This window comes from Vigna angularis, chromosome 5, assembly GCF_016808095.1.
Source record: "Vigna angularis cultivar LongXiaoDou No.4 chromosome 5, ASM1680809v1, whole genome shotgun sequence".
Classification (NCBI taxonomy): domain Eukaryota; kingdom Viridiplantae; phylum Streptophyta; class Magnoliopsida; order Fabales; family Fabaceae; genus Vigna; species Vigna angularis.
The window spans coordinates 34,151,498-34,177,817 of NC_068974.1; the positions used below are offsets into that span (position 1 = coordinate 34,151,498).

The 26,320-nt window shown below is 35.0% G+C and overlaps 3 protein-coding genes across 9 annotated transcripts; 1 reads left to right on the top strand and 2 right to left on the bottom strand.

The window, feature by feature from the left end:
- LOC108340243 (uncharacterized) lies at nt 1–13,305 on the bottom strand. Of its 6 annotated transcripts, XR_008249203.1 has the most exons (21): nt 12,924–13,305; nt 12,190–12,293; nt 11,764–11,850; nt 11,595–11,670; nt 11,414–11,488; nt 11,254–11,307; nt 10,573–10,632; nt 10,359–10,475; nt 6,571–6,668; nt 6,291–6,499; nt 4,984–5,081; nt 4,675–4,778; nt 4,429–4,594; nt 4,011–4,133; nt 3,521–3,603; nt 3,086–3,227; nt 2,885–2,914; nt 2,262–2,332; nt 590–1,435; nt 340–411; nt 1–216 (listed from the first exon to the last, which is right to left on the bottom strand). XR_008249203.1 is itself a non-coding variant. In XM_052878503.1 (20 exons), the coding sequence occupies exons 1-19, from the start codon at nt 12,957–12,959 to the stop codon at nt 601–603; spliced, it is 2,568 nt and encodes an 855-aa protein (XP_052734463.1). In that variant the 5' UTR covers nt 12,960–13,305; the 3' UTR covers nt 1–216; nt 590–600. The 6 variants fall into 6 exon arrangements, 5 of the variants coding, with proteins under 5 accessions (XP_052734463.1, XP_052734464.1, XP_017432969.1 ...); XM_052878503.1 differs by lacking the exon at nt 340–411; XM_052878504.1 differs by lacking the exon at nt 1–216 and having other exon boundaries at nt 384–421.
- A 5,967-nt stretch (nt 13,306–19,272) lies between these two features.
- On the top strand, nt 19,273–19,969 carry LOC108339435 (CASP-like protein 5A2). Its single transcript, XM_052878250.1, is given in 4 exon segments — nt 19,273–19,378; nt 19,381–19,442; nt 19,780–19,874; nt 19,876–19,969. Coding segments are annotated over 4 exon segments (357 nt in total).
- A 606-nt stretch (nt 19,970–20,575) lies between these two features.
- Nucleotides 20,576–25,687, bottom strand: LOC108338947 (GPI-anchor transamidase). Of its 2 annotated transcripts, XM_017576030.2 has the most exons (11): nt 25,483–25,687; nt 25,219–25,382; nt 25,080–25,121; nt 24,845–24,989; nt 23,461–23,690; nt 23,094–23,151; nt 22,245–22,322; nt 22,066–22,154; nt 21,588–21,669; nt 21,170–21,361; nt 20,576–21,078 (listed from the first exon to the last, which is right to left on the bottom strand). In XM_017576030.2, exons 2-11 carry the CDS (start codon nt 25,344–25,346, stop codon nt 20,941–20,943), a joined length of 1,182 nt encoding a protein of 393 aa, XP_017431519.1. In that variant the 5' UTR covers nt 25,347–25,382; nt 25,483–25,687; the 3' UTR covers nt 20,576–20,940. The 2 variants fall into 2 exon arrangements, with proteins under 2 accessions (XP_017431519.1, XP_017431520.1); XM_017576031.2 differs by lacking the exon at nt 25,483–25,687 and having other exon boundaries at nt 24,845–24,984; nt 25,219–25,317.
- Nucleotides 25,688–26,320: the final 633 nt, after the last annotated feature.

The window sequence follows — 26,320 nt, forward strand, 5'->3', positions numbered from 1 at the left end:
TAAAAGCAATTGCTCCAAGCTATACATTGATCTCAAAAGACAACATTATCTGTGACCATATCGTCGTACTAATTAAAGAACACAATTGTATAAAAGTAACATTTACATAGAATGTTAGTTATAAATACGATACACTTTTTACCAAAATGAACCGAAATCTTGAAATAGTTCATACCAGACTGAAAAATAAAGCCTGGCAGAGTGACCCGTGCGTCCCTGTTGCAAGTCAAAATTTAGCCAACCAAAACGAGCTAACGGGTTTAAGAAAATACGTTAAGTAAACGTTATAGGGTGTGTAAGCATCCCCGTAAATGCAGAAAATTAACACTAACAATTAACCTTTATTGGTAGCCGCAAAAACAGAACAGAGAGAGAAGACCAGATTGAATATTCAATAAATGTGGGAATTCCCTATAAACCACTTGCAGGTAGAGGCAAAACTTCAATTTAGTAAACAAGCTTAATATCTAATGATGCTGAATATAACAGAAACAGAGCATAATGAAACAAAAATATACTGTACACTAATTTGTTGCATAACCTTGGAGTTCATCCACATTTTCATACAAACAATGGAACTAAGATTTACCACTCTGCTCATCACTCTAGAACAGCAACCTCTTTGTCGACCCTCCAGTAATTTGCATCGTTGAAGTCCTTCACAGCATGACTGCCATCTTCTTCAGAATTTTCCTTTTCTGGAACCTTTGACACTGCGTTTCTTTTCAATGGTCCGGCTTCGCCAACTGTGCCTTCTTTTAAAGCCTGTTCCATTGCCTTCTCGGTACCATCTAATTCCACTCCTACAAATTCCACATCCTCTTCAAATAGCGAGGGTACCGCTACTGTTGTTGGACTGGAGTCAATGCTCCCATTAATTGAATCTGTAGTAGTCGTTGGCGATCCATTCGAAGAAGGTACAGATTCCCCATTTGAAGGAGAATTCAGAACAAGACTGTCTACCTGAGGCTTGATAGGAAAATTACTACCAGACTCGTCATGATCCAGAAAGGGATTCCTACTTGAGCCAGAATTTTGCATATCTGATGGTTCACCCCATCCCACCCAATCAGGTAAAGATCTATCGCCAAACAAGTCCTCATTGTCTGGTGCCTCAAACCTGAAGAATCCCATATTATGTGAAGGACTTGTTTTCTCACTTTCAAAGTCTAAGGTGCCATTCATGGAATCACTACCAGTTAATCCACTAAAGAAGTCCGTGCTTGAGCTAGATATACCATTCACAGTGTTTTTGCTGTCAGCCAATTCTTCATCCTCTCCAACCACTACCTCGTCATCACTACTGTTGCTACCACCATTTGAAGCTGAGTTCAATTTTATCTCATCCATCATCTCAGAGGATGATGTGCCCCCAGGTGCATCACCAATTCTGTCATCTTGGAACGCAAACCAGTTGGAGTTTGTAAACAGGTTACTGCATAAAAGAAAAACATCAACATTTAATGATGAATGAAATGAAAACAAAAAACACTTCGACTGGGAATTTTGGTTGATAAGAGAGAATTACAAGTTGTCTTTGTCATACACCAAAAACAAATAAACCCAGCAACAAGCAGGGACGGAATGTATTATGACAGAGGAGAATAACATTCGGAGGCAAACACAAGTCACACAACGTAGCAGAAAACCAAAACTTATATATCTTCATGGCTTATAAAATGAAAAATTATATTCAATTTCCACCATAGGATGTGAACAGAAAAAGCCTTTCATTATTTACTATGACACTAGGTGATGTCAGTTTCAATTACATGAACCACACATGGTCAATTGACTGATAAAAGGCCAAATCTTCAGAGATATTACTTATCATGAGATTAACATTTAAAATAAAATGCTAGCGTAATTGTATGTGTAACATTCTACAAAATGGGATGATCTCTGAGGAAGGATAGAGCGTGTTTATAGAGAATCTATGAGCACAAAAGAAAGTAAAGAATACTGATTATGATCCACATTTAATTCTTCCATGAAGAATATATCTCTAGTTTGTGACTGCATAGTCTGCACTGAACATCATTAAAAGTTCATAGAATTACGAAAATTATGGTTACCACGTGGAATATGAAAATCAAGTACACTGGAAAACCTATTAGTAGACCATGCACGTTTTTAATTTTGAAGGGCACAAGTGAGTGGTTTATCGTATACAGATTGTTTTCACTAAATATCATGCTCAATAATACCATTAGATCAAAGTCTTCCTAATATGTGTTCCAGCTATGACAATGAATACTCACCTCCCTTGATCATCACCAAGTCTTAGGGATGATATGACTACTTCAGCAGAATCATCGTCAAAGTAGACATCCTGCATTTGATAAAAACAAATGAATTTACTATCAAACAAAGAAAGCAAGATTACCATATTGTCACTGCTATTATCATGTGAAAATTTTAAGCAGAGGTCATAAGAGGAATTCCGGTTGTTATAGCTTTGCCCCTTGACAAGGGAAAAGGATTTGAATTAAAGATAAAAAGGAAGATTTGCATTTCTGTAGTGTTTTGTCTTTTGTTTTGTTTTTCCGGGGATAGGCATGATTGAACCTGTGATTTAGATCTTTGTAATGATGGTTTATCCCTACTTTCTGTTATAAAATACTTATTTCCTAGTTTCCCAAAGAAATATATGTTAGTTGATTACTGTGTAACTTTAAACAGGCTACGAAAATAAAGTAACCAAGGCACAAAACAATAAAACTACACGGCACAAGACACAACAATTGTGCAAATGGATGACAGCCACAATGAGTGAGACAGTCACCTAATTTCTAAATGAGACATTTTTAAGCGCAAAAGTGGTTCTCCAAATCCCTGAAATTAACCAGATCAAATCACTTCAGTTATATTAAAAAACTATTACCTCGTCATCTCGATCAAGAACACCATGTTCCTGTAACAGTGATTATTAGATTAGTCCATTACTTATTTAGGTCACAGTCTTCAAGGCAATGAAAAAATAAGAAATTAGAAGAAAAAATGAAAGAGGGGAGGCAGATGAATCAAGATTAAAGACACATCACATAAACATAGAGAAGCTAAGAAGCAACCAACAACTTCAAACCTCTTCATTATCTTCATTTCCATAAATTTTGTATCTAAAAGCCTGGCTCAAATTATTTGCTAAAGCTGCAACATCATAGTCTCTGTCATGAAGGTCTTCATCATCACTATCCCTCATTCTATCTTGTAATGCAGTTGGGCGTCTTCAGAAAACATGAAACAGGAAATCAATAAAAATGAAGAAGGATTCACAATATCCACTCCCCTATGTTTCTAATTTCATACAGATAATCGTGCCCCACCCAATCCTTTCTGCGTGAGAAAGATAACCTCACTTGTTGTAGACTACTCATTGAAGACATGGCCTTGGCCATCTTAATCTTTTTTGTAACCAAAATTTGCACCACTACCAACATCATGCTCAATAAAATCACTGAACCTCCCTGTAATGCTTCTTCTAAGAATTTGGGGCTAGATAATTCAAATTAGAGCTTACCCACAAGCCCAACGGTGAACATTCTCAACCACATTACGCTGCTGAAGAACAGTAGATTGCCACTCATTCCACTCACTATTCTCCTACAAAGATGATTAAGGAAGATTTAGTTTAAAGAACATCCATGCCAACACAATTAAAATGCAAGCTCAACCTAATTAGTTCAAGGAACGGGGAAAACTATTCAATTTAAACGAGAGGTCTAATAGCAGTTTCAAGATATGGGATCTAATGCTTCAACACTGTTAAACCATTTCTTATTTATATAATTATTATTAGTGAACCAGGCACATTAAGGAGTCGACCAAATTCTCCATGAAAAAAAAAAACATTTTCAGAAGACTGAATTAGGATCTGCCAAGTTTTTATGCAAAGCTGTCAATGATTCAATTCAAAGCAAACATAACAGATATCACAAATTCGTATGGGTTGGAGAACCAAATACTAGAAAAAACATGAATTTGTCACTGTAAGTAAATACAAAACTAACCTGGAGACATTTCACAATGTGGCTTTGGTTATGGGCCAAGTGAACAAGTTTGTTGAAAATTCGAGTAATATGTCCAATGTTTCCTATTCGTGTTCCCCGTTTTCCTGTAGCAGGTACCGTGGGCTGCAAAATCATAAATTTAGCTAAATAAGATGTTCTTGTAGACTTCACAGCATACAGAGACCATGCACACAGTGCATATGGATATATGTATACAGTGATGCATCTTTATTTTCATTTTTATTCAATAAAACATGAGAAAAATAAAGGTAACTGAACACACTATCAAAAGTTTCTTAAATCAATCAAGTTTTTCTCTACCCTAGGTTGAGTTATAAACTAATGGCTTGAGAAAACAGACTGCAGAAAAGCTGATGACCAACTCAAGTCCCATCAATCAGTTTCAAGCATAATTTACCTGATTGCTTTCAGCAGAAAGAATAGAATTTTTATCTGCTTGGATAAACCTTCCAACTAAATCACAATCTCGGAGCACATGATCAATGATGGCATTAGATTTGCTCTCCAGACATGATGATATGATGCTTTCTATGTGATGGTGTAATGAGTTATTGTATGGATACCTGTAATTTAATACAAAACTTGTCAAGAGAAGAGAAGACATCTACAACTCCGCAGAATTGAAAAATGTAAAATTGCTTACTCAAAGAAAAGATCAATGACTCGTCGAATGGTTCCTGAGTTTGCCAATTCTTTTTCTGCCACTTCATTTCCAGTTTTCAAAAGTACAGCAATAAACTCCACAATCTGTAATGGATTGCAAATTGGTCAGAAAAAGAAAATACATTCAAAACAGGCATCAGACCTTTGACCTTGCTCAGGAATATGAATGCTCAAAGTGCTCAATGAAGGTTATCAATGGAACAAAAATCAATAATAACTGCCAATCAACAACCTAGCTCTGGAGGGGGCAACCATACCCATAAAATTTAAAAGAAAAGACATAACAAACCTTTAATCGATGCTTGCCAAGTGGAGGTCTCAATTCACCATACGTTGTAGGTAATACTTTATTGTCGGATGACACGTCCAAAAGCACAAGCAGTTCACCTGTAGACAACAAGTGCAATCTTTACGCTGTAATAGGACTGCTCAAATAAAATATACTTCGTAACAAGAAAATTGTTGGCATATCATTCTTCAAGCATAACATGGACCCCCAAATGAAAACCCAAGCAGGACTGAAGGGTACAACATCTTTAAACAGGAAAGCTTTGCTAGCTATTGACGACCACACAGATTTGGAAGAGAAAGACTAGACTTTAAAGGAATAAAAAATGAAAATCAATAAATTAATTACTCAGGTTGCAGGTGTGGCAGTGGAATGAAAGAGATAATGGAAAGGAAAAAGAAAAAAAGTGGGAAGAAAATACAAACAGAAGCAGCAATATAAATAATAAAAATAAAGAGCAGGTAGCAGGCGCTGAGGTGGCAATGCCTGCACTGCATTGCGTCGTCCAAACAGGCTGCAGGTGCAGTCACCAATAACTGAAGTCTGCATCTTTTTATTTACAACTGCCTTGCTCAACTCTAAGCTTAGGTTTTTTTTATTTGGGCTGGGTCTAGGTTAGATTGTATGACTCAACCCATTTTCGTTTTTTAATTTATTGGGGCAGGGTCGAGTTAAAAGAACCCATAACAATTGTTAAAAGAAAGGATTTTTTTGCCTTGGATCAGAGTCAGTGAGCCCAGGCTTCTTACTATCAAAAACGGGTACAGATCTGAGATGCAATTTCCTCATCTCTATTCCACAACACCTAAAGTGGCCATGATAGGCTGCATGGAAAACCCACATTGTCACCGCCATGCTGTGGTGGCCAACCAAAAATATGCTACCTATTTCTGCCATGGCAAACCCATGGCCAATTTTTGATAACACTGAATAGTAGCTATAATTTTGCGACAAAAAATGAAAATTATAAAATATAGAAGTTCTAAACTAAGAAATATACAATGCCCTCGCCCCAATAAAAGAAGGAAAACACACAAATCCCATATGTTGTGGGATTGTCTTTATATACCTCCTGTTAGGTTTACTCTCCATTCTCTAACACCTCCTGAAGAATAGGGTTCACCTTTGGATAGTTTTCTTTGAAATCTTATTTTAACAAAATGATCATACATCTCATAACATGATTGAAGAACATACTATAACCTTTTCACCATATCATCATACACATGCAATATAACTAAATAAAAAGCCTGTTATCAATCATATAAACTATCCACTTATGGAGAGATAAAACATACTACACTTACCAAGTTTAGGTAGCATTGCACCAATGGTATCTGGGTTTACAGGAATTGGTGGTTCATACATGTTTTGACTTCGGAATGAATGAAAAAACGGAGATGGAATAGCTGATCTTTTGGGATCCAACAAAGAAATACACACTGAAAGTGAGTTGACAAGGCTAGACTTCGAATGTGAATCCTCCAATGCATAACCCAAAATTTTTGCAACAAAACTGCGAAGTAACAAATTTAGTTATCAATTTATAGACGTGTTAAGAAAAAATAAAGCCTTGCAAGACAAAACCTTGGACTTGAAAGCTTCATTGCTAGAGTAGAAGATGATGCAACTCGAGTTATGGTACACAAAGTTTCAGCAACATTGACATGAACTTCGGGAGGACTCTGATTAAAAATTAAAAAAGAACACAGTTGTTAAATTATTTATATGTATAACAAAAGACAACAAGGGAACAAATAGCCAATAAAATTCAAGCACTCAAGTACAATTAAATTGGATCTTAGTTTCCCATATTTTTTCTATTTATAGCTCCAAGAGGAAATGGGTGTCTTCCATGAACCCTACAAAGGTAAGCTCAACACCACAGCCCATCTTGTGTTGAAAAGGCCAAAATTTCATTCAGCTGGTCAAATCATGCACTCAAACACTTCTAGAAAATGCCTAAATTTAAGAGTAAGACTGCATGCAAGTTGAATGAAACGTAACAACTGGCATGCATAGAATAACTAGGTGGGGTCAGGGTTTCAAATAGCACACTATAGAAGTGCGGAACTTCCCCAGCATGTTAAAGGGGCTGCTGTTGCAACTGTAACAGACCAAATAGCTGGTGCTAAAGTAGTGCCATGTTGATTCCAAAAAATACCTAAGAACGGAGACACTAGGCCTTTCGTGAAGGGATATTGTAGGGAATTTAGTTTCAAAAATTGAAATCTATAGATGTAATAATAGTGAATATGATAAATAATACTACTGATAATCAAATCTAGGAAACTTGTATTTGATTTTTGTCGGTGTTTACTTGTATGTTTTTCTTAAGATGCCTGTGATATTTTATGGTTAATTATTGATGTTATAAATTTTGAGTAATTTTTATTACTTTAGAGAATTTATATGTATAAAAATATTACATCATATAAACTATAAAAAATTAATATAGCTTATGTCTCATAATGCACAATCTCACTATAGCATTTTCAAGCTAAACCACCACACACCACTGTTTGGGATTTATAACTTTTAAAAAAGGAATTTAATTCTAATTCAACCTCATAAACTTATCTTTAAAGTGAGATATACACCCACTTAAATATTATAATTTGGCTATATCCCTAGTCAATGTGGGATCTATAATAAACCACCTCAACCGGAGGACGGTACATCTTAAGTGCGAAACTAGACATTTGTGAATGGTCTGTTAAAAATTCAATCATTGATGACACAATAAACCCAACAAACCTCACTAGGATAAGCATTGATACTGTTAGAATTATTGTATTTGTATTTAGATGTGAGTTGTGAGTGTGCTTGTATGTGAGTGTGTGTGAGGTGTGTACCACTCACTTACTCCTATAAGTATACGATTAAGTGAAGGGATGTAAATGTAAGAGAACCATTTTCATTCAATACAATATCATTTTCACATGGTATCAGAGCAGGTTCTCTGATCTACCTCTAGGGTCTCTGCTGTTTGCCGGCGGCCGACCGTCATGGCCGCCGGCAGCCCCTACAGTTTCCGGTGACAGCCCTCAAATTCCATTTTCTCTTCTTCTCTGTGCACCAGTCCAGACTGAGTGTGCCACTGCAGTCGCCGCCACTTTCCGCTGCCATCGCTGCTGACTCCGTCGCCGCCGTCGCTGCCGCCGCCGCCGCCGGTCACCGTCACAGTTTCGACGGGTGACCAGCGGATCTGGACCGTCTCCTTGAGCGACGGCCACCCCTGCCGGAGACAGGACCAGAATCCTCCGAACGCGCCGCCAGGGAGCTCTTCTTTCCGGCTAGTCCGCCGCCGGCCGCCGTCACCGTTTCGACCGGTGACCATCGGATCTAGAGCGTCTCCTCGAGCGACGGCCAACCCCGCCGGAGACAACACCAGATTCCTCTGAACGCGCCTCCACGCGCCTCCTCTTTCCGGCAGATCTCGGACGCGTATAGCCACGCGCCGCCTTGTCGCCGGCCACCGTCACCGTTCCGACCAGCGGCCACTGGATCTGGTTCGCCTCTTCACGCGACGACCAACCCCACCGGTGCCGGCGACCGAAACCTCCGCACCAGCTGTCACGCGCCGTTTCTCCGTTGTCCAGGCGCCGGTTGCTGCTGTCCGGGTACCGTTTTCCGCTGTCTAGCCACTGTTTGCCTCTGTCCGCGCCGTCTGCCGCTGTCCAGGTGCCGTTTCCACTGTCCGGCGCCGTTTCCGCTGTCCGGCACCGTTTTGCCGTTGTCCAAGCGAAGTTGGCTGCTGTTTGGTGCTAGAGTTAGCACAGTTTGCCGTTGTTCGGTGCTAGAGTTAGCCCGATCTTCTTGCACTATTTGCTGCTGTTCGGCACAGCCGTTGTTCGGTGCTAGAGTTAGCCCGATCTTCTTGTGATACACTGCAACGTATCACCACTTAGGAGTTGTCCAACAAAGAATTTTGGACCTTCAATTTGGATCTTTGATGCCTCTGTTTCAGCATTGTAGCTTAATCTTGTGTTTTGTTTTAGTGGTCCAGCAACCGTGATATTCCACATTTCCGCCGTTCACACTAAGGGGGAATACGTTTCCAAGACACTGCAAGTCACATGTATATGGGTGTAGTCCCTGCAGTTTTGTAGATTTCAGCTACTACTGTTGATCCCGTCACCCAGCCATCATTGATGAGGATTTAGTGTAGTCCCTGCAGTTTTGTAGCTCTTAGCTTTCAGCTACCACTGTTGATCCCGTCACTCATCCATCATTGATTGGAGAATCAGTCCTTGCAGTTTGTCATTGGACACCAATGCTTTCCTTCATCCACTTTTGAAGTTGAAGTTTCACAAGCTGCTGTTGTCCATCTATGTTTGCCTCACACTCTTGAAGACAAATCATCTAGTTCAACACCGAGTTCATCTATTCCAAGCTTAGTACATACAATATGTATGCTCTAGCTTGAGGGGGAGTGTTAGAATTATTGTATTTGTATTTAGATGTGAGTTGTGAGTGTGCTTGTATGTGAGTGTGTGTGAGGTGTGTACCACTCACTTACTCCTATAAGTATAGGATTAAGTGAAGGGATGTAAATGTAAGAGAACCATTTTCATTCAATACAATATCATTTTCACAGATACCATGTTTAAGCTTAACTTAACCTCAACAAACTGGTTTGATAAGGTGAAGTTTGCACCTACTTATGTATTATAATTCAATCATATCTTCCGTTGACATGAGATCTCCAACAAAAAAACATTGAGTGAGATAAGTTAGAATATCACATAGATCATCTATTAATAAGTAGGGATGAAAATAGATCAAATTGTTTGTTAAGGGCCTAAGACCACTACTTATAAGTAATAAAACAATATTAGATAATTTATCAAAAATGTTATATAGCAGAAGAGAAGAAAGAAAGCACAAAATTGCAAGAATTAAAATGTAGTGAAATAAAAAAAAACAAATGCAACTTGTGAAGACACAAGTTTTATGCTATAATTTATTTATAAATTATTGTATAAATTTTACAATAATTATTACACAAATTAATATTTCTGTGATGAACAAGGCAAGGCCTTTTTAGGCTTGTTAGCATAGTTAGGCTTCTTGGCAAGTTTATACATCTTTCGATAAAACAAGCCAAGTAGCCATGCTTTCAGGTCATATAAGACGTTTAAATAGGCCAGGCAAAAGCTAAAAGAAAAGGTTTGTAATCGGTAATGACATAGGCAAACCCAAGGCCCGCAAAAGCCTGGCCACTTTCTAACCTTACTAATCAGTGGACAACTCCTACCAAACACGGTAAACTTTCTTAAGTCTAGTTTCAGCAAGGTGTATAAGCATCATGCAGCTAATCAGCAAAAATGTAACAAAGACACTATAATCACAGATATAGATGGTTTACTTACAGCTGGACTTAATTTATCAACAATCATCTCAAGTAGATTGCTCTCAGCCAACCATTTCATCACATCTATAAAATTGGGATATACATGGTCATCAGCACCTACTAATCGAACCAAAACCTGTACGAATAACTTAATTTAGGACCCATTCTAGTACATCACAGTAGCAAGACCAAGATCTCAATAATAATAATATAACTGCTATATGAATGTTTACCTCCATAATAGATGTAATGCCTATCAAATCTACAAGTTGGCGGAAAACATGCTGATGGGCCTGCAGAAAGTATGCTGAAGATTGAATGATAGATGACATCACAAGGAATATAAGTTCACATAAACAGCATCACAGAGTGAGGCTAACAACCGAAAGGAATAAGTTTTATATCCTGTAGTACTTAGCAGTCTCTTTAAAATTGCCATATAAAAAAACAAAGCCTTCTACAAATGAGTTTGAATTGGATTGACTTTAGACATAGTAATCCCATTGGTAGGGAAAAATGTTGGTGTAACTAATTAGAAATCTTTGATAATTTCGATTCATAATCAAAGATTAAAATATCAACAAAAACGAAATAAGTTTATTTTATGATAAACAAAACCTCGGAGATAATGATTAAAAGGTAAAAATTTATTAATCATTTAACTTCTATTTTCCTCTTTATCGTCAACAATACATAGATTTAATTTAAATAAATGTCAACTACTACAAACAACTCTATAACTAGTTTTTTAATTTTACTATAAAAAATTATTATTTTAGACAGTCCAAATGAAATAACTTGAAACTGCTCACCTAACATGTTCAAACATATACTTATTTCATACAACCAATTATTGAAATAATTTCTAAAAATAATCCAATAGAAACACACTATAAGCACATTGGCTTACTTACTTGAACATAATTCATAAGCGGTACTGTCTTTCGTATCATTAGACAAATAACGACCTGCAAAATTCAACAGTCGTTAGCAAAGAGAAAGTGCTTCAATACAACAATACAACTATTGTCGACAAAGTGTCACAAACTAAATTCAAAATTACCAAGAATATACCTTGCTAAAGTAACCAGCCAGCAAGGTACTATGACAACGATCAGGTGCCAAGAAGGAAAATAATAAGTTCATGAGCTGCAATAACAACAATAATAGACAGAAATTGATTTAAGCAAAACATTAATAAAGGACTTAAAACAAAAAACAAACTACGTAAGGAATAATGTTGTATACTACAAACCTCTTCTTCATCCACCAAGGTCTTCAAAATTACATCAATTTCACACGTAAAGATCTCACAGGCAATGAATGGGAACCTAAATCATAGGACAATAATCATATGATAAAAGAGAAACAATAGAGTTGAAACATAACCCTTCTTCAACAAAATTTCAATTACAACTGCATACTTGAAGACCCGTTTGTTTTCGGCATCCTCCGGTGGTTCTTCAATGATGTAGCGTAGCATTTGCTCCACCTGAGTTCTATCTCTCAGACTGAAAGAAAAGGAAAGAAATAAAACCAAGACAACAACAAATAATTATTAAAATTATTAATTATATTTCAGTTGAATCAGTAATGCATAACCCAACCTGAGATTTGTGCAATTCAGCAATAATACTTCCACTTAAACTTAAGGTAAAATTGAGTACAGAAAATATGAAAAAGGCCACCAATAACAACCAAGCCTTGGTTACACCACAAGGTAGTGACAGCTACACGCATCAAATGATCTATTGGACTTGGTCATAAAACCGAAAACATAAGCACAATAATGGGGAAAGTTTGTTAAGGGCAGGAAAAACTCCATTATGTCAAACTGGTTAGGAACATACAAGTTGATGAGTCGACTGTTTAAGGCCTTGCATTCTTGGATTATTTCCTCCTCATCCAGAAGTTCTTCCAAAGTGAAGTTCTCCTTGTCCAATATTACCTCCACCTACAGAACACCAGACACACAAAAACAAGACATTGAGCAAGTAAATATGTAAGGCGAGCTTTCAGCCGCTAGAGAGTTTGACAATTAAATAACTACACAGGCTTCAAATTCTTCCCCGTCAATTACACGGCCTCCGATTACAAATTTTCGCTAAAGATCATCTTTACATGAGAGAAGGTAAAAGAAACGACATAACCTTGAGTAAGTAATCCAAGTTGTCGCAAATTTGCATATGAATTCAAATCTACACAGGTTTCTTTCTTTCCTTCTTTTCTTTTTTATACAATTTGCAATAGTTTATGTGAATTGTCTCCCACCAAAGAGTTTTTCATTTCAAAGTGAAATTACAGACAACAATAATTAAAGCACGTAAAACTGCGACAGCTGAGTTAAGCTGAGCTAGGTGGATCCAGACAACAGAAATTACGAGAGGCAGGTGGAGGAACAATTACTAAATTGGCAATTAAAGGGAAAAGAAAAAATAAAGATTACAAAGGAGGAAACTAAAACTAAGACTGAAACTAAGCGATTCTATAATTAACAAAAGCGAGAAAGAGAACAAGGAAACGCAGTTCGAATTCAAGAATTCCAGTTAATTAGCATAGAAGAAAGGGGAAAGAGAAAACTCACAGGAGAGGAGGAGATAGAGGCGAGCTTCCAGAACATGTGGGAGAAGATAAAGGAAGAGCGAAGGAGAAGGTGTGTAGATCTGCGAGGCGTTGGCGAATCTAAGCGCGGAACATGGAAGCGAAATATAGGAACCTGAAAACCCTAATTTGGAGATTGAAAAGGTGCGAGGCGGTGGAAGATCGAAAGAAGAAGAGAGAGCGAAAGAGAAAGGGATAGAGAGGGAGAAAAGGGAAATAATCGTAGGTGGTGGTAGCTACGGTACGTAACGGAAGAAGAAACGATGAAGGGTGAAAGAGAGGGCGCTCTACTAGTACAAATTGGGATGTACTCTGGCTGAAATCACAATTGCATTACCACCCAACATTAACACCATCTCCAGCTACATAACATGGACACATACGTAATTACGTATGTATAAATGTATGTATCTACGTCTCATTCTTTTTTATTTTATTTTCAGATGGATGTATCTATACGTATACCAACGTACGCATACACCATGCACTCTACACCTACTGAGATGTTTATTTTTCTCCTACTATCGTTTTTATAACACAAAAATCACAATCTTGAATAGGTTTTTCTTTAATTAATCTTTCTGTTATTTTAATTAGTCCATGAAGAAAATATAAAGCAAGGCCTTTTTAATTTTTGAAAAAAAAAATAGGAAGTTAAGAAGATTATTAAATAATTCGATGCTATACTATTACCAGGATGGTATATATAATATTTTTTAATTTTGGAAAAAAAAAAAACGGGAATCTAAGAAAACATTAAATAATCCAGTGAGTTTTATATTAACAAATATTAATATATTTTATTTTAAATATAATAAAATTATATTTTAGTTAGAAAAAATTGGATTTCGTTTATTTTATTTAAATTCTGTTAATTATTAAGATAATTGAATATGTATGTTTTTAATATTTTTAGGTGTTTTTATTAGTAGAATAATCACTAAAAATTAAATATGTATTTAGTTATCTTAATTATTAACAAAATTTAAATGAATATAGTGAAAATATATATTAAAATTGTTTCGTAGTATAAGATCAGAATAAAATATATCCTATGTCAATTTTATGCTCAATGAATAATGTGACCATTTTATTAATACATTAAAATTTTTTCTCAAAAATGTGACCATTCACATAACAGAGTAAAATCTTACATGAGACTCGTATTTATAGGTTTTGAGATAAATTTATAATTAATATAAACTTAATCATGAATCAATAATCGGTAAACACACTTTAATTGTAAATTTGATTATTAAAAATGGTTAAACATTTAAATTATTAATCAATTATTTGACTAACCGACTTATTACTTAAGTAGTAGGATAAGACGTTTTAACATTTTTCAACTATAATACTCTTAATGATCATTTAAGTAAAACATTTTTCAACTATAATACTCTTAATGATCATTTAAGTAAGAACTGATCAAATGATCATACAATACACAAATTATAAGATATTTTTCTTAATATACAAATACATCATTATTTATCATGTTAAATAGATATATGATAATGTTAAAATGTTAAATTAATTTGTAGAAGTTAAAGAAAATGAATTAGTATGAACCAAATCTTACACAAAGCACAAGTGCACAAACCTCACCCACAAGTGCACCACATGATTTTTCTTCTCGCGCGTCAACCTAGGAAACACGTGTCATGTGATGCACAGAGAGATCCTTCTTCCTTTGCTTTCGATCACAGTCACGTGCGGGGACTTAGCAAATTCTCGTCATCATGGCAGTCGTGCATGGAACATAGCTACATACATGCATCCATCCATATTCCACCATACAATTATCATCATATTCAAATCAAAATTCAAGTGTTTCCTACAACAGAACTTACCAGTAACAATCTTCATATTAAAAACATAACTTTCGTTTTTAAGCGAAAAGAAAGTGACGGAACATATAATGAATTATTGAATATAATTATGTACATCTTAAATATTTCAATCATTGCATATTATTGTATATTATAGATGTATGTACAACTTTTAAAAAATTAATAGGAAACAAATTCATATCTACAATTTTCATGTTAGGTGACGTTAGTATAATGTGTGTGAAACTCGACGGCGAACCCAAAAATTAATAAATTTAAAAGCAAAGGTTTGGAGTCATTACCGGTTTATTTTGAAAAAATTATAGAAAATCATACAAGCAAAACAACATTTTTTTAATTATGACATTAAATGTTTTAAATGTCTTGAAAAACATAGTGACACACAAATTCTTATATATCCAATTTTTCTACCGTGAGAGGTTTATATTTCAAGATTGGATCTGTCATTAATATCTTGACAGGTTTGTTGAAATGACTGAGTTATGATATCTAGATTTAATCAAGGTCTTTTATGCTAACATGAAGGTGGTAGATGTATAATTGCATCTAGAGTGAAAGGGGTGAACATTCGATTAGATAAAAAAAATATGATCTTTCATTTCAGGTTTTTGCCCTGGTGGAGTAAAGTCTCACCGTATTGTCCTTATATCAAGCATGTTTAAGGTACTCCGATGTGTGTGTGTGTGTGTGTGTGTGTGTGTGTGTGTGTGTGTGTGTGTGTGTGTGTGTGTGTGTGTGTGTGTGTGTGTGTGTGTGTGTGTGTGTGTGTGTGTGTGTGTGTGTGTGTGTGTGTGTGTGTGTGTGTGTGTGTGTGTGTGTGTGTGTGTGTGTGTGTGTGTGTGTGTGTGTGTGTGTGTGTGTGTGTGTGTGTGTGTGTGTGTGTGTGTGTGTGTGTGTGTGTGTGTGTGTGTGTGTGTGTGTGTGTGTGTGTGTGTGTGTGTGTGTGTGTGTGTGTGTGTGTGTGTGTGTGTGTGTGTGTGTGTGTGTGTGTGTGTGTGTGTGTGTGTGTGTGTGTGTGTGTGTGTGTGTGTGTGTGTGTGTGTGTGTGTGTGTGTGTGTGTGTGTGTGTGTGTGTGTGTGTGTGTGTGTGTGTGTGTGTGTGTGTGTGTGTGTGTGTGTGTGTGTGTGTGTGTGTGTGTGTGTGTGTGTGTGTGTGTGTGTGTGTGTGTGTGTGTGTGTGTGTGTGTGTGTGTGTGTGTGTGTGTGTGTGTGTGTGTGTGTGTGTGTGTGTGTGTGTGTGTGTGTGTGTGTGTGTGTGTGTGTGTGTGTGTGTGTGTGTGTGTGTGTGTGTGTGTGTGTGTGTGTGTGTGTGTGTGTGTGTGTGTGTGTGTGTGTGTGTGTGTGTGTGTGTGTGTGTGTGTGTGTGTGTGTGTGTGTGTGTGTGTGTGTGTGTGTGTGTGTGTGTGTGTGTGTTCTATAGGTACGAAAACATTCTGAGAGCTATCAAACTATGAAGCAAGAACGTTGTCTTGATTGGTCGTGGAGCATTCTTGGAGGCATCAACAATTGATTGAGAAAATTCAAAGATTCTAAGGTTCCAAGAGTGAGAGGAAGATCAAGTAAGGATCTACATCTATTTTCTTTGTAATACATGCACTTGTGGTGCATCAAGTTTTATCTTTTGTACATTATTTGTGTATTGGTTATGCCTTAGCTGTGTAGACAAGGCTCCTAAAGAGAGTGTGTATAGCCTCTTTTTTAGGTTTGTATTTTGTTGTGTTTAAGGGAGTGATAGTACATAAAGTGGATCTTGTATTTTGTAAATCTTAACATTTGGTATTAATGAATATTCTTCTAACTTAGTTTGTTGATAAAATATTGGATGTAAACTCTTAAAGAGTTGAATCAATATAAATCTTGTATTGTGTTTTTTCATTGACTTTGCCTATTATCTTTGTTAAATCTTTGAAGTGTTAAAAGATTCATTGAAAATAGTCTTATACATATCAAATTTTTTGAAGAACTTTAAGAAGTATTTTTGAACCAATTAATCTCCCTTCTTGGGTTGAGATATATTGTCTTTCAATTTAACAATAACTACCTTTGTCTATGAAGCTGTGTTCGTACAATAATCTAAATGTCGAACTAATTTTATATTTTAAAATATTATTTATAATATATTTTGAAAATTTTGGAGAACTGTAAATACAATGCATAATTTATGTGTTTGTTTATGCTTAATACTGCAATTTAATACTCTAATTAGTGGTGTAATCATACTAATATAGAGTGTTACATTTTCTCTATCAGAGCATGGTTGAACTTTGGGTGATATGTGGGAAGTGAGATGTTATGTTTGTCTTGTGATTGTGTGTCTAGTTTGGTGATGAGTTGTTTGATGGTTTAAAATCTTTTGTTGAGCCTTTCCTTTTTGTGTTGCACTATAAATGACTCGTAGACCTCAATCTCCCTTTAAGTTTAAGGAAGTAGTGCAGGTCATGAGGAGAATGGTCAATGTTATGTAACAACAAAGCATGAAGATAACTTATGCTCACCAGATGAACATAACAATTAAAAGCCGCTAAAACAACTGTCACTGTTGTTGTAGACCCTTCGTCTAGTCAGGCCCATGTTTTATTAGTGTATGTCATAGTTTTTAAAATACCTATTATATCCTTATAATAAGTTGTTTTCCAATTTTCATTTTAGGTCTTTTTGTATTCCAATTATATAATCCAAAATGTAAAATTTTATATGATGAATTATACATTTCAAAATGTAAATTTTACAATACATTCAAGATTATACATTCTAGAATGAAAAATTATCTTTCAAATTGTACATTAAGAAATATATTTTCTTTTTACATTCCATACACAATTTGAAACCAAGTAACACTTCTCCCTGCTCGTCGACACCTCCTTCTTGACCTTTTTTCCACCACATCATAAAGTGTTTTTCCCTGAACAAATTGCTCTGCTCCTCGTCCAAAACCTAAATTCAAAGTCAATTCATTATGGAGCTATAAACATGACATTGGCTGTTTATCGATCTTAAAAATACGCCACACCGATCATGAAAATGTACCACACATATTTGTGCCACACTGGCCAAAAAAGCCTTAGCCATGTTGGAACTCGTCGATTGCAAAAATTACTCCACTACACGTGAAGCTTGTTGATAGTGATTAAGCCATCACAATTTTAGTTGAACACGTTAAAGGCTTCCCACATGTCCTCTTCCTTGGGTTTATTCTTCGAAGGCTAAGGATATTGGTTCCAAGGCCCTCTAATGGTTAAGTTTAACATGAAGTCCAACAAAAGATAAAAATGAAGACCACACAAGGAAAAATAGAACAAGATACAATTAATTTAGCCATTTTATTTTTTAAAATAGTTCAATTTGATCATTTTCGTGACATAATCCTGACACGTAACGATTTATGTTTTTTTTAATTAAAAAAATAAATAAATAAAAATAAAAAATTTCATGAATTAACACATAACATGTATAAATGAGACACTAACGTTAACTTAACGAAAATGACCAAAATAGACTATTTTAAAAAATAGGAAGATTAAAAAAAAATAAAAAACAAAATTGAACCACCGAAACAAATACGAAAACTAAATATATAATTAAGTTTTATCCATTATCAGTGTACACATCAACCAAATAGAATCGATAGCAATGGCTTTTAAAGTAATTAACATAAAAATTTAACAAATTACCATACATGGATAATCTTGGTTGAATGATAGTTTTGAAACATTTCACACCATCAATGGATATTCCATGTATCTCCAAATAGTTTGATCCTTATCGAAGAAAAAGGAAAATAAAAAACAAGGTGGTGGAGCTTTTGGAGATAAGTTGACTCCTCTCAGTTTTCTTTTAGACATCACTTTCAACATGGAAAAGAAATTCAGAGCGTGTTTGGTTTTGACTACGACCGAACTTTCAAAAATATATAGACGTTTTGCTATATACAGGAAAATTTGATTTTGCATCAGAACCACTGTTTTTGGAAGTGATGAACAGTAGTTTTCCACACTGGGTTGAAAATTTACATTGTGTTTTATAGTGAACTTTGGCTTTGAGCCATGCTAATTGGCGTTGTGATTCATGTAACCGATGTTATCTAGAGGGATACAACTATGTTGTTGTAATTGTTTTGTAACAATATAGCTTTCAGGATAAAAACTTCCAAATAGTAAAATCAAGTTCATTCAAAATTAATTTTATAAATGCTCATGGAAACACTAAAATTAGCGAATAACTTCTAATGTACTTTCGAAGCCCTTATTTGAACTTTAATTTAAAGAATTTTTTAGGTAAAAAATTTAAAGAATCTTGACAAAATACTGTGGTACTGGTGTTGGATAGATCTGTTATGATCTTATTGTACCTGTTTTTTGACAGTGGCACCCTGTGCCATAAGCTGACTTGTCTGCACTGTCTAGTTGAAACATGTCATTAATGCATTAACTTTTTGGCTTTCATTCTTTTCAGTTTTTCCCTTTGTTTGGCAAAAATGCCATGACATTACATAAAATATTCGTCTCAGTGTTTATCAGCTACTTTGTTGCTGTTGCCGGTTTGCAGACTTGTGGAGCTTTTCATTGGCTATTTACTGATGTGTATGCCCCTTAGTAAAGCGTTCCTTGCAGAACTATAGAATTTTCACTTTGTTTACAATTGGTGATGGTGTAAGATTTACAGTATAAGACTCCATAATCTTTTTACAATTCTGCACTTTTTTAACAGCTATGTGTAACACAATTTTCAAAAACTGATACAGACTCATCGCAAATACTTTTATCAATCTTAAACAATAACCTGATACGCACTAACACACAGTTTCACAGAAGAATCACTTGGACCTGTATATAACACACTATAACTGCAGTGGAAAGTGTATGCTGATGTTGTCTTCATTATCAACTTCTTTATAGTGTAGACACGTGTAGCTGTAACCTGTGTTACTTTTTTCCCCTCTGAAAGAGCTGTTGTGTAAATTTCAGAAGACCTGTGTCTTCCATGCAGGTCACATCTACCCTTACATTTGCAGCAGCCTGTGCATCAGCAGGCGTGACTGTGCTCATTGATAATGATCTTGGAAGTTGTTCCAAAAAACACTGTGCAATTTGAAACAGCTACAGGCATGGCCTTCATTTGTTGGTTCACCACAGTTCCATCGTTTCTCCTGAACTTCTGGTCTATAGCTTGGCGGTAAATAAAAACAGTAACTCGCAGAAACTGGGATAGCTTATGAAGAAAATGTTGAAGTCAGGGATTTGGTTGTTTTGTCTGGCACTCGTCAAAGATTTTAAAGTTTCATGTCATGTGTTACTGTGTTAGTACCGAACGGTTGCATGCATGAACTATCCTCCTCCATCAAACCAGACATCTAATATAGGGTTTTGTAAAGTGGTGGTTACTGCTGACTCAGTCATATTTGGTGGTGGAGTCTATGTGATTAGTGCATACATACGATGTAGTAACATGCTTGCTGTAAAGAAACATATTCGATTCAAATTTGGTGTTACTGTATGTGGAAATGCGTTTAGTCATTAGCACAGTTTTGTTCTGTTAACTGTGTATAATAATCAATTTTAGCTATATTTTTCCCAGATTGACTATCATTTGTTTCCCTAGAAAGTGCACGCTACTATTGTACACTATTGTTTTGGCTCAAGATCGATAAATACAACCACTGTATCAGTCTAACAATAATAAATATAGTGTAAAAAAATGTTCTAATTTATTTCTTCCTTTGATCATATATAGGGAAAATATATATGGAACTGTGAACGACAAGCATCCACAAGTGAAGCAGAAATTGAAGAAAAGGTTTATATATATATATATATATATGTCAAGCATTTTTTATTTCCGAGTTATTCAAAAGAGCCATATTCTAATGTTGGACACAAACTAGTGCAAGGTTTTACAAAATTTTACAGTCTACAATCATAAAAAGTTAAACATGGCTAAACATGACAACAACATCACAACACCAAGGCAAAAAGCAATGGCTAACCGAATAACACAGCTGATAGGCAAAGCTTCTCTCTCTGTAGTCTGCGCCCCCTTACTATATACAGTCCCCAGAATATCTTCTTCAAGTGAGACTACAATTCAAGCACTAGTGACATATAGTATCTCCACTTTGCAAACGAACTTCAAGAACATTGCTGCAATCATTTACTTTGACAACCACGTGGAAAATATCAATAAAGGAAGCATTAAAATCAATCCATAGCACACAAAAGTGTCGATGCTTTCAGAAGTATTGCCAAGAATAGATCTCCATATTTGTCTAACTTCATCTCGGAAATGTTCCTGCACAGCAAATCCAGTGAACATGACTTAAAAGATCATGAAACAACTTAAATTGCAAAACTAATCTTGATGAGTCATATATTAGAATCACCTCCGCAGTTAAATTATTATATTGATCCTCCGCATCTGAGTTTATAAAAATCATTCTGTCATTGTCAGAGATTGATTGTTCCAAAGAGATTCTCGTTTTATCTGTCCCAATTTTTTTATTAGACAGGGATCTATAGGCTGAATCTGTATGTATAGTTTTCATTACAGAACCAAAGAAGTTTGTCACAGGGACCTGGAAAGAAGTGACAATAACGAACTCATCAATTCAATCAAACAAAGCATAAAAGAAGTGGCAGATAATGTCAATCAAACTAAATCAATAAACTGTTCCATTTAAACTAAAAAATTGAGCTAAAAGATAACCTTGGAAAACTTGATTCCTCTCCACATAAAGAATACAAATTTACGCAAAATAATACAGAAGCAAAATAATAAACATATGACCAAAATTTCGTTACCTCCTCTAAATGGCGTTGGTATAGATCCATTCTATAATACGCAGTTGACATCAACAAATTTGGATTAAATGACTTGAAAAGACTGCAAAACAAGCCCAAAAAAGTGTAAACAATTTAGCCATCATTGCCATGATTTAAACATATTTTAGTGTTATGCATTTCAGCTGCTCTTAACTCTGGACTTGCTCAACAAGTAAGAGAGGATGATGATTTTGTTCATTTTCAAATGATAGAAAACATTAAACTTATTTTACCAAAAAGGGGTCAATTAAGTTTTAATTCCCAATAGGATTTTCAAAGATAATTGTTTCAAACAATGATTAAAAAACAGAACCGGAACAAAATGAATGAAAAGTAAAATTCAGCTAAAAGAACATGAAATAAAAAAACAAACATGCTCTCTAGAGTAAATACACTTGAAATATAGTAAGAATAAAATACTTAATATGAGAAAGGCATATAAAAAGTTTAAATGTACCTGCTTAACGAAGCATTGTCATACATATTCAGCCTCTCAAAGAAAGCAAGGGTGTAAAATGTAAAACGATCAACGACTGAAACACCAATCTGTATGTAATGAACAAGAAAATCAATAGATAAACTGTAGCAGAGTAAATCAAATCCTTGAAAGAACGACTATTAGATTTTCATACATACATCTGAGTCCAAATGATGCGAATATGAATTTTCTCCTTTCATACTACTTCCAATTGCCAAAACACCTGGTGAATGAAGCTGCCATGCCCATAAAAAGCACAGTCAGCAACAAAACTTTGGGAAGAATAATCAGCCAGACAGAAAAAGTTCTTATTATCACATAATAAACAACTATAAATTCGAGGGGGACAAGTAGACTAGCTTGGGATCACCTAGACATTTCAATAATGAATAGACACAGACAGTACTAAAAGTATTGATTTAATCCAGAAAGATAAAACCTAGTCAAGTAAGAAAAACAGAAAAGTGTTAAATTCATATTCTTTGTAGTTCAGTGACATGATGTTGATGTGGGAAAAAATGTAACAATTAGTTAAAACCAAATCCCTCGGTATAGGAAAGTTGCTAATCTCCTTTCATTAAAATTATGTGATTGCCACAGAGATGCTCAAGACTGAAAGCAAAGTTACCATTTATAAAGAAGGAAAACCATTTAGAACATAATCTCTTTACATGTACTTGAGCATTGTTAATCATCGACATATAGGTCCTTTTAACAGCAGCTAAACAGTCTAACAGCAAAGAAATATGAGTAACTGAGTTTCAGACTTCTTTATACCCCAACCCATGCACTAACGGCAACAACATCATTCAACAAAATACATCTAATAATGAACACGAGGCATGCATTAGACTTGGACAGATATCAACTCTAAAGCTAACATTATGTACTAAAATGACGAGTGATGATTAATTATGCACAATGAGTACTAAAAACCACATACTATTATTTCATAAGAATTGGCATAGGAGCTCGCAAGAATGATTAAAATAAAAAAAAAATGAGACCTGGGAGAACAGAGTAGAGGCTTGGCAGGTGTCCACCATTATCAGAAGCTCCTTGAACCTAACAAATCCAGTTATTAATGAGTAAACAAAAGAGATTATAGTCCAACACTGATAAGCATGCAAAATTGGATTCTTAATTCAATTGTCTGTTGTCCAGAACATGGGTAGCTTTTCTTTAATTATTATTCATCTTTATTGTCTTCTGTTTTATACTTTTGTTAAGGAGAACTCACTATCCTCTCCTCCCTATGTAAGCCAAAATCATTGCCACCAATAAACTATGCTTCATTATGATACATTCTATTTCATTGCATGTAATCAAATTACAATTCATAGATCACACATAAACAGTTATGTGAAACAATACCTGCGTTTCTCTTTCATTTGCTTCACAGCATCAGCTAAATCATGACTTTGAAGCTCTTCTGAGTCCTGAAACTTCAAAAACTCATCACCTCCATGCCCTGTCATATACAGAAGAATATGACTTCCTTCGTCACTAAGAAGTCGCTTAGACCTCGGAACAGCAGTCTCATGACGTCCTGTAAGTACCCGTAAGAAGTTTTCCACTGTCACTTCATAGCCACGATAGTCTACCTGAGTGATTGCAGGAAAATGATCATCTTCTAAATTATACTACATATCAAGAGCCCTAGAAAAGTAGAAAGAGATAAATATTCTATCTTCTAAATACTACACGAAAATGATACGATTAAACAAAAGAAGAAAATAAACATGGGGCTTTATCAAGTAATAGCCATTGAACATTACAGAACTAGTAACTCCTCCACTAGAGAGCATGACACTTAGAATAAAGATGAAAACAAAAGATATTTTTAGTTTGTAAGCCAATTTTTAGGATGAGACTAACTTGGGTAACTGTCAGAGAAGTTATGGGCTTATAGGGGTTTTTCTTGGCAACACGCCACATTAAAATATAAAGGAGAAAAGGGATACAGACTTCATGAGAGGACTAGGCCAAAACTCATGATAAGAAATAAAGCAAACCTAAAAGTAGGTAATCCAGTTTGATCTCTAAGAAAATATACCTCTGATAAATAATCTATTAATGTGCAACTGCCGAATAGATGAGCTAAACTACTTTAAGGTAGATTCAAACCTTACTCAAAAGATTCTCCACCAAACACAGCTTAGCTCAGTTAGAGTCAATGTGATGCAAAGTCCTAATTCAATTGTCTGTTGTCCAGTACATGGGTAGCTCAGTCTATTCATAAATTAATGTAAATGAATCTCAAAGCTCATTTAGATAATTTTATATCGCAAGCACACATATACTATCAATGAAGCAAACCTTGAGAAGCCTCTGCTACAACTAAACTAATGTACTATATGACACAAATTAGCCAAAAAGCCAAAATGGTTTAGATAATGAATCTAGTTAAAGATAAAGCTATTAATAAGCAGCTTACAAACACTGACTACACACGCACACACACACAAAAGAACACTTAAAAAGGAGGAAGTGTCGACCTGTCTTGCACCTCATAAATACACTTACAAAATCACTACGGTGCATTACATTTCCAAAGGACTTTCAGTTCTAACAGAAAACCACAAACACATGCAAGAGATAACTTCGGGATAATTTAGCTTTCGAGATTAGAGAATAAAATATGCTAGGTTTGCATTGACAGCCTCGAGCCAGAAATAAAGCTAACAATAAAGATCTTCTCTGTACTACACAAAAGATTCAGACATAATAATGCACCCCTGAAAAAGTAAAAACTCACCTCCACATTATCCCCATACAGATTAAGTCTATGGTTTTCATTATTAAAAACCTGGGCAGGGTACTTGTTTCTTGCATTACATGCCATGTCATCTGCTAGCATGAGTATAATCCTCTCATCGGGTATTCCTAGTCGCTTAACTGTTCTGATTGAGAAGGAATTTAAAGACCTTTAGATCATTGTCAAGCATAGTTTAAACAAAACAACTAAAAATAAGGCTAAGTTGTATCCCTACCTATACAAGGACAGAGTATTGGCCATATGCCGATAGTTAAACCTGAACAACGAAAGCAGCACATTTAGTATGTCAACCCTCAAGGTAAGCCATGGATACTCAACAAAACAAAGCAATTAAAAACAAAATCTCGATGTACCAAAAGCGAGAAGTGCAGACCAAAACAGCCCAATTATTAGTGTGCATTGCAGTAGATGAGTATGCTACAGAGAAGCTGAGAAATATTAACAATATAATCATCGCGAGCTTTGAAAGGCTGAACCCCATTTTTTCTTTTCTCCAGGTATAATAAAGTGTTCCACACTGCAACAAGAATCCCGCAAGCTCAAAATCACATAAAAATTATAATGCACATTACCCAGTCAAATTTGAATCGCACCACAAAATACTAAAAATTACATACAATAGATTCGGTCGAATCAAAGCGTCTGTGACGGATTTTCACGTGAACGGAGAACTGCGTCGTCTCGTTGGTGGAGGGTGCGGGATCGCGTTTTCTGGACGAGATTACGTGGGTCAAAGCAAACACCGACCTAGACGGTTGTTCAGGTGAACGGAAAACTACGTCGTTTTGTTGGTGGAGAAAGAGCACAGTTTTCTGAACTATATAGAAATATATAAATATATATATATATATATATATATATATATATATATATATATATATATATATATATATATATATATATATATATATATATATATATATATATATATATATATTAGAAATATTCACCTGAACACATATTTATATCATATTTTCATGCTGTAATAACAGAGAGAAGAGTAAATTAGATATATTCATTTTTTGATGTTTCAAGTAAAATTAAATGTTTTAATAAAATCGGGCAATATAAATATATATTTATAAATATTATAATCATTATTAAACTACAAAATAATATATGTATATATATCGACACACGTATACACTACATTTTTATAATTATTTAAAGAGTAAATTTTAAATTAAAATTAAGAAATTTAATGTGAAAGTAAACAGGAAAGAGAAAAGGTGTTTAATTATGTAGGATTAGGACAAGACATGTATTTTATTGTTGTAGGAATAACATTTAAAAATAATGTTGTTTACAATAATAAGCATTTTGAGTTAAATATTTCGATAAATAAATATTCATGAACATATAAATTATGTTTTGGGTTTATCATACACATTTATGCTGTAGTACAAGTTATTTTTTAATTACTGATAATTTATTTTGTAAAAGAATATTGAAATT

Excerpts from the sequence above, each read along its gene's own strand:
- LOC108338947 (XM_017576030.2), bottom strand. The coding sequence starts at position 25,346 with ATGGGGTTCAGCCTTTCAAAGCTCGCGATGATTATATTGTTAATATTT. Across the intron at positions 23,152-23,460 it reads CAAATGAAAGAGAAACGCAG|GTTCAAGGAGCTTCTGATAA; the intron begins GTATTGTTTCAC and ends TGGATTTGTTAG. Across the intron at positions 21,362-21,587 it reads ACCAACGCCATTTAGAGGAG|GTCCCTGTGACAAACTTCTT; the intron begins GTAACGAAATTT and ends ACTTCTTTCCAG.
- LOC108340243 (XM_052878503.1), bottom strand. The coding sequence starts at position 12,959 with ATGTTCTGGAAGCTCGCCTCTATCTCCTCCTCTCCT. Across the intron at positions 6,669-10,358 it reads TTGATAAATTAAGTCCAGCT|AGTCCTCCCGAAGTTCATGT; the intron begins GTAAGTAAACCA and ends ATTTTTAATCAG. Across the intron at positions 2,333-2,884 it reads TTCTTGATCGAGATGACGAG|GATGTCTACTTTGACGATGA; the intron begins GTAATAGTTTTT and ends TATCAAATGCAG.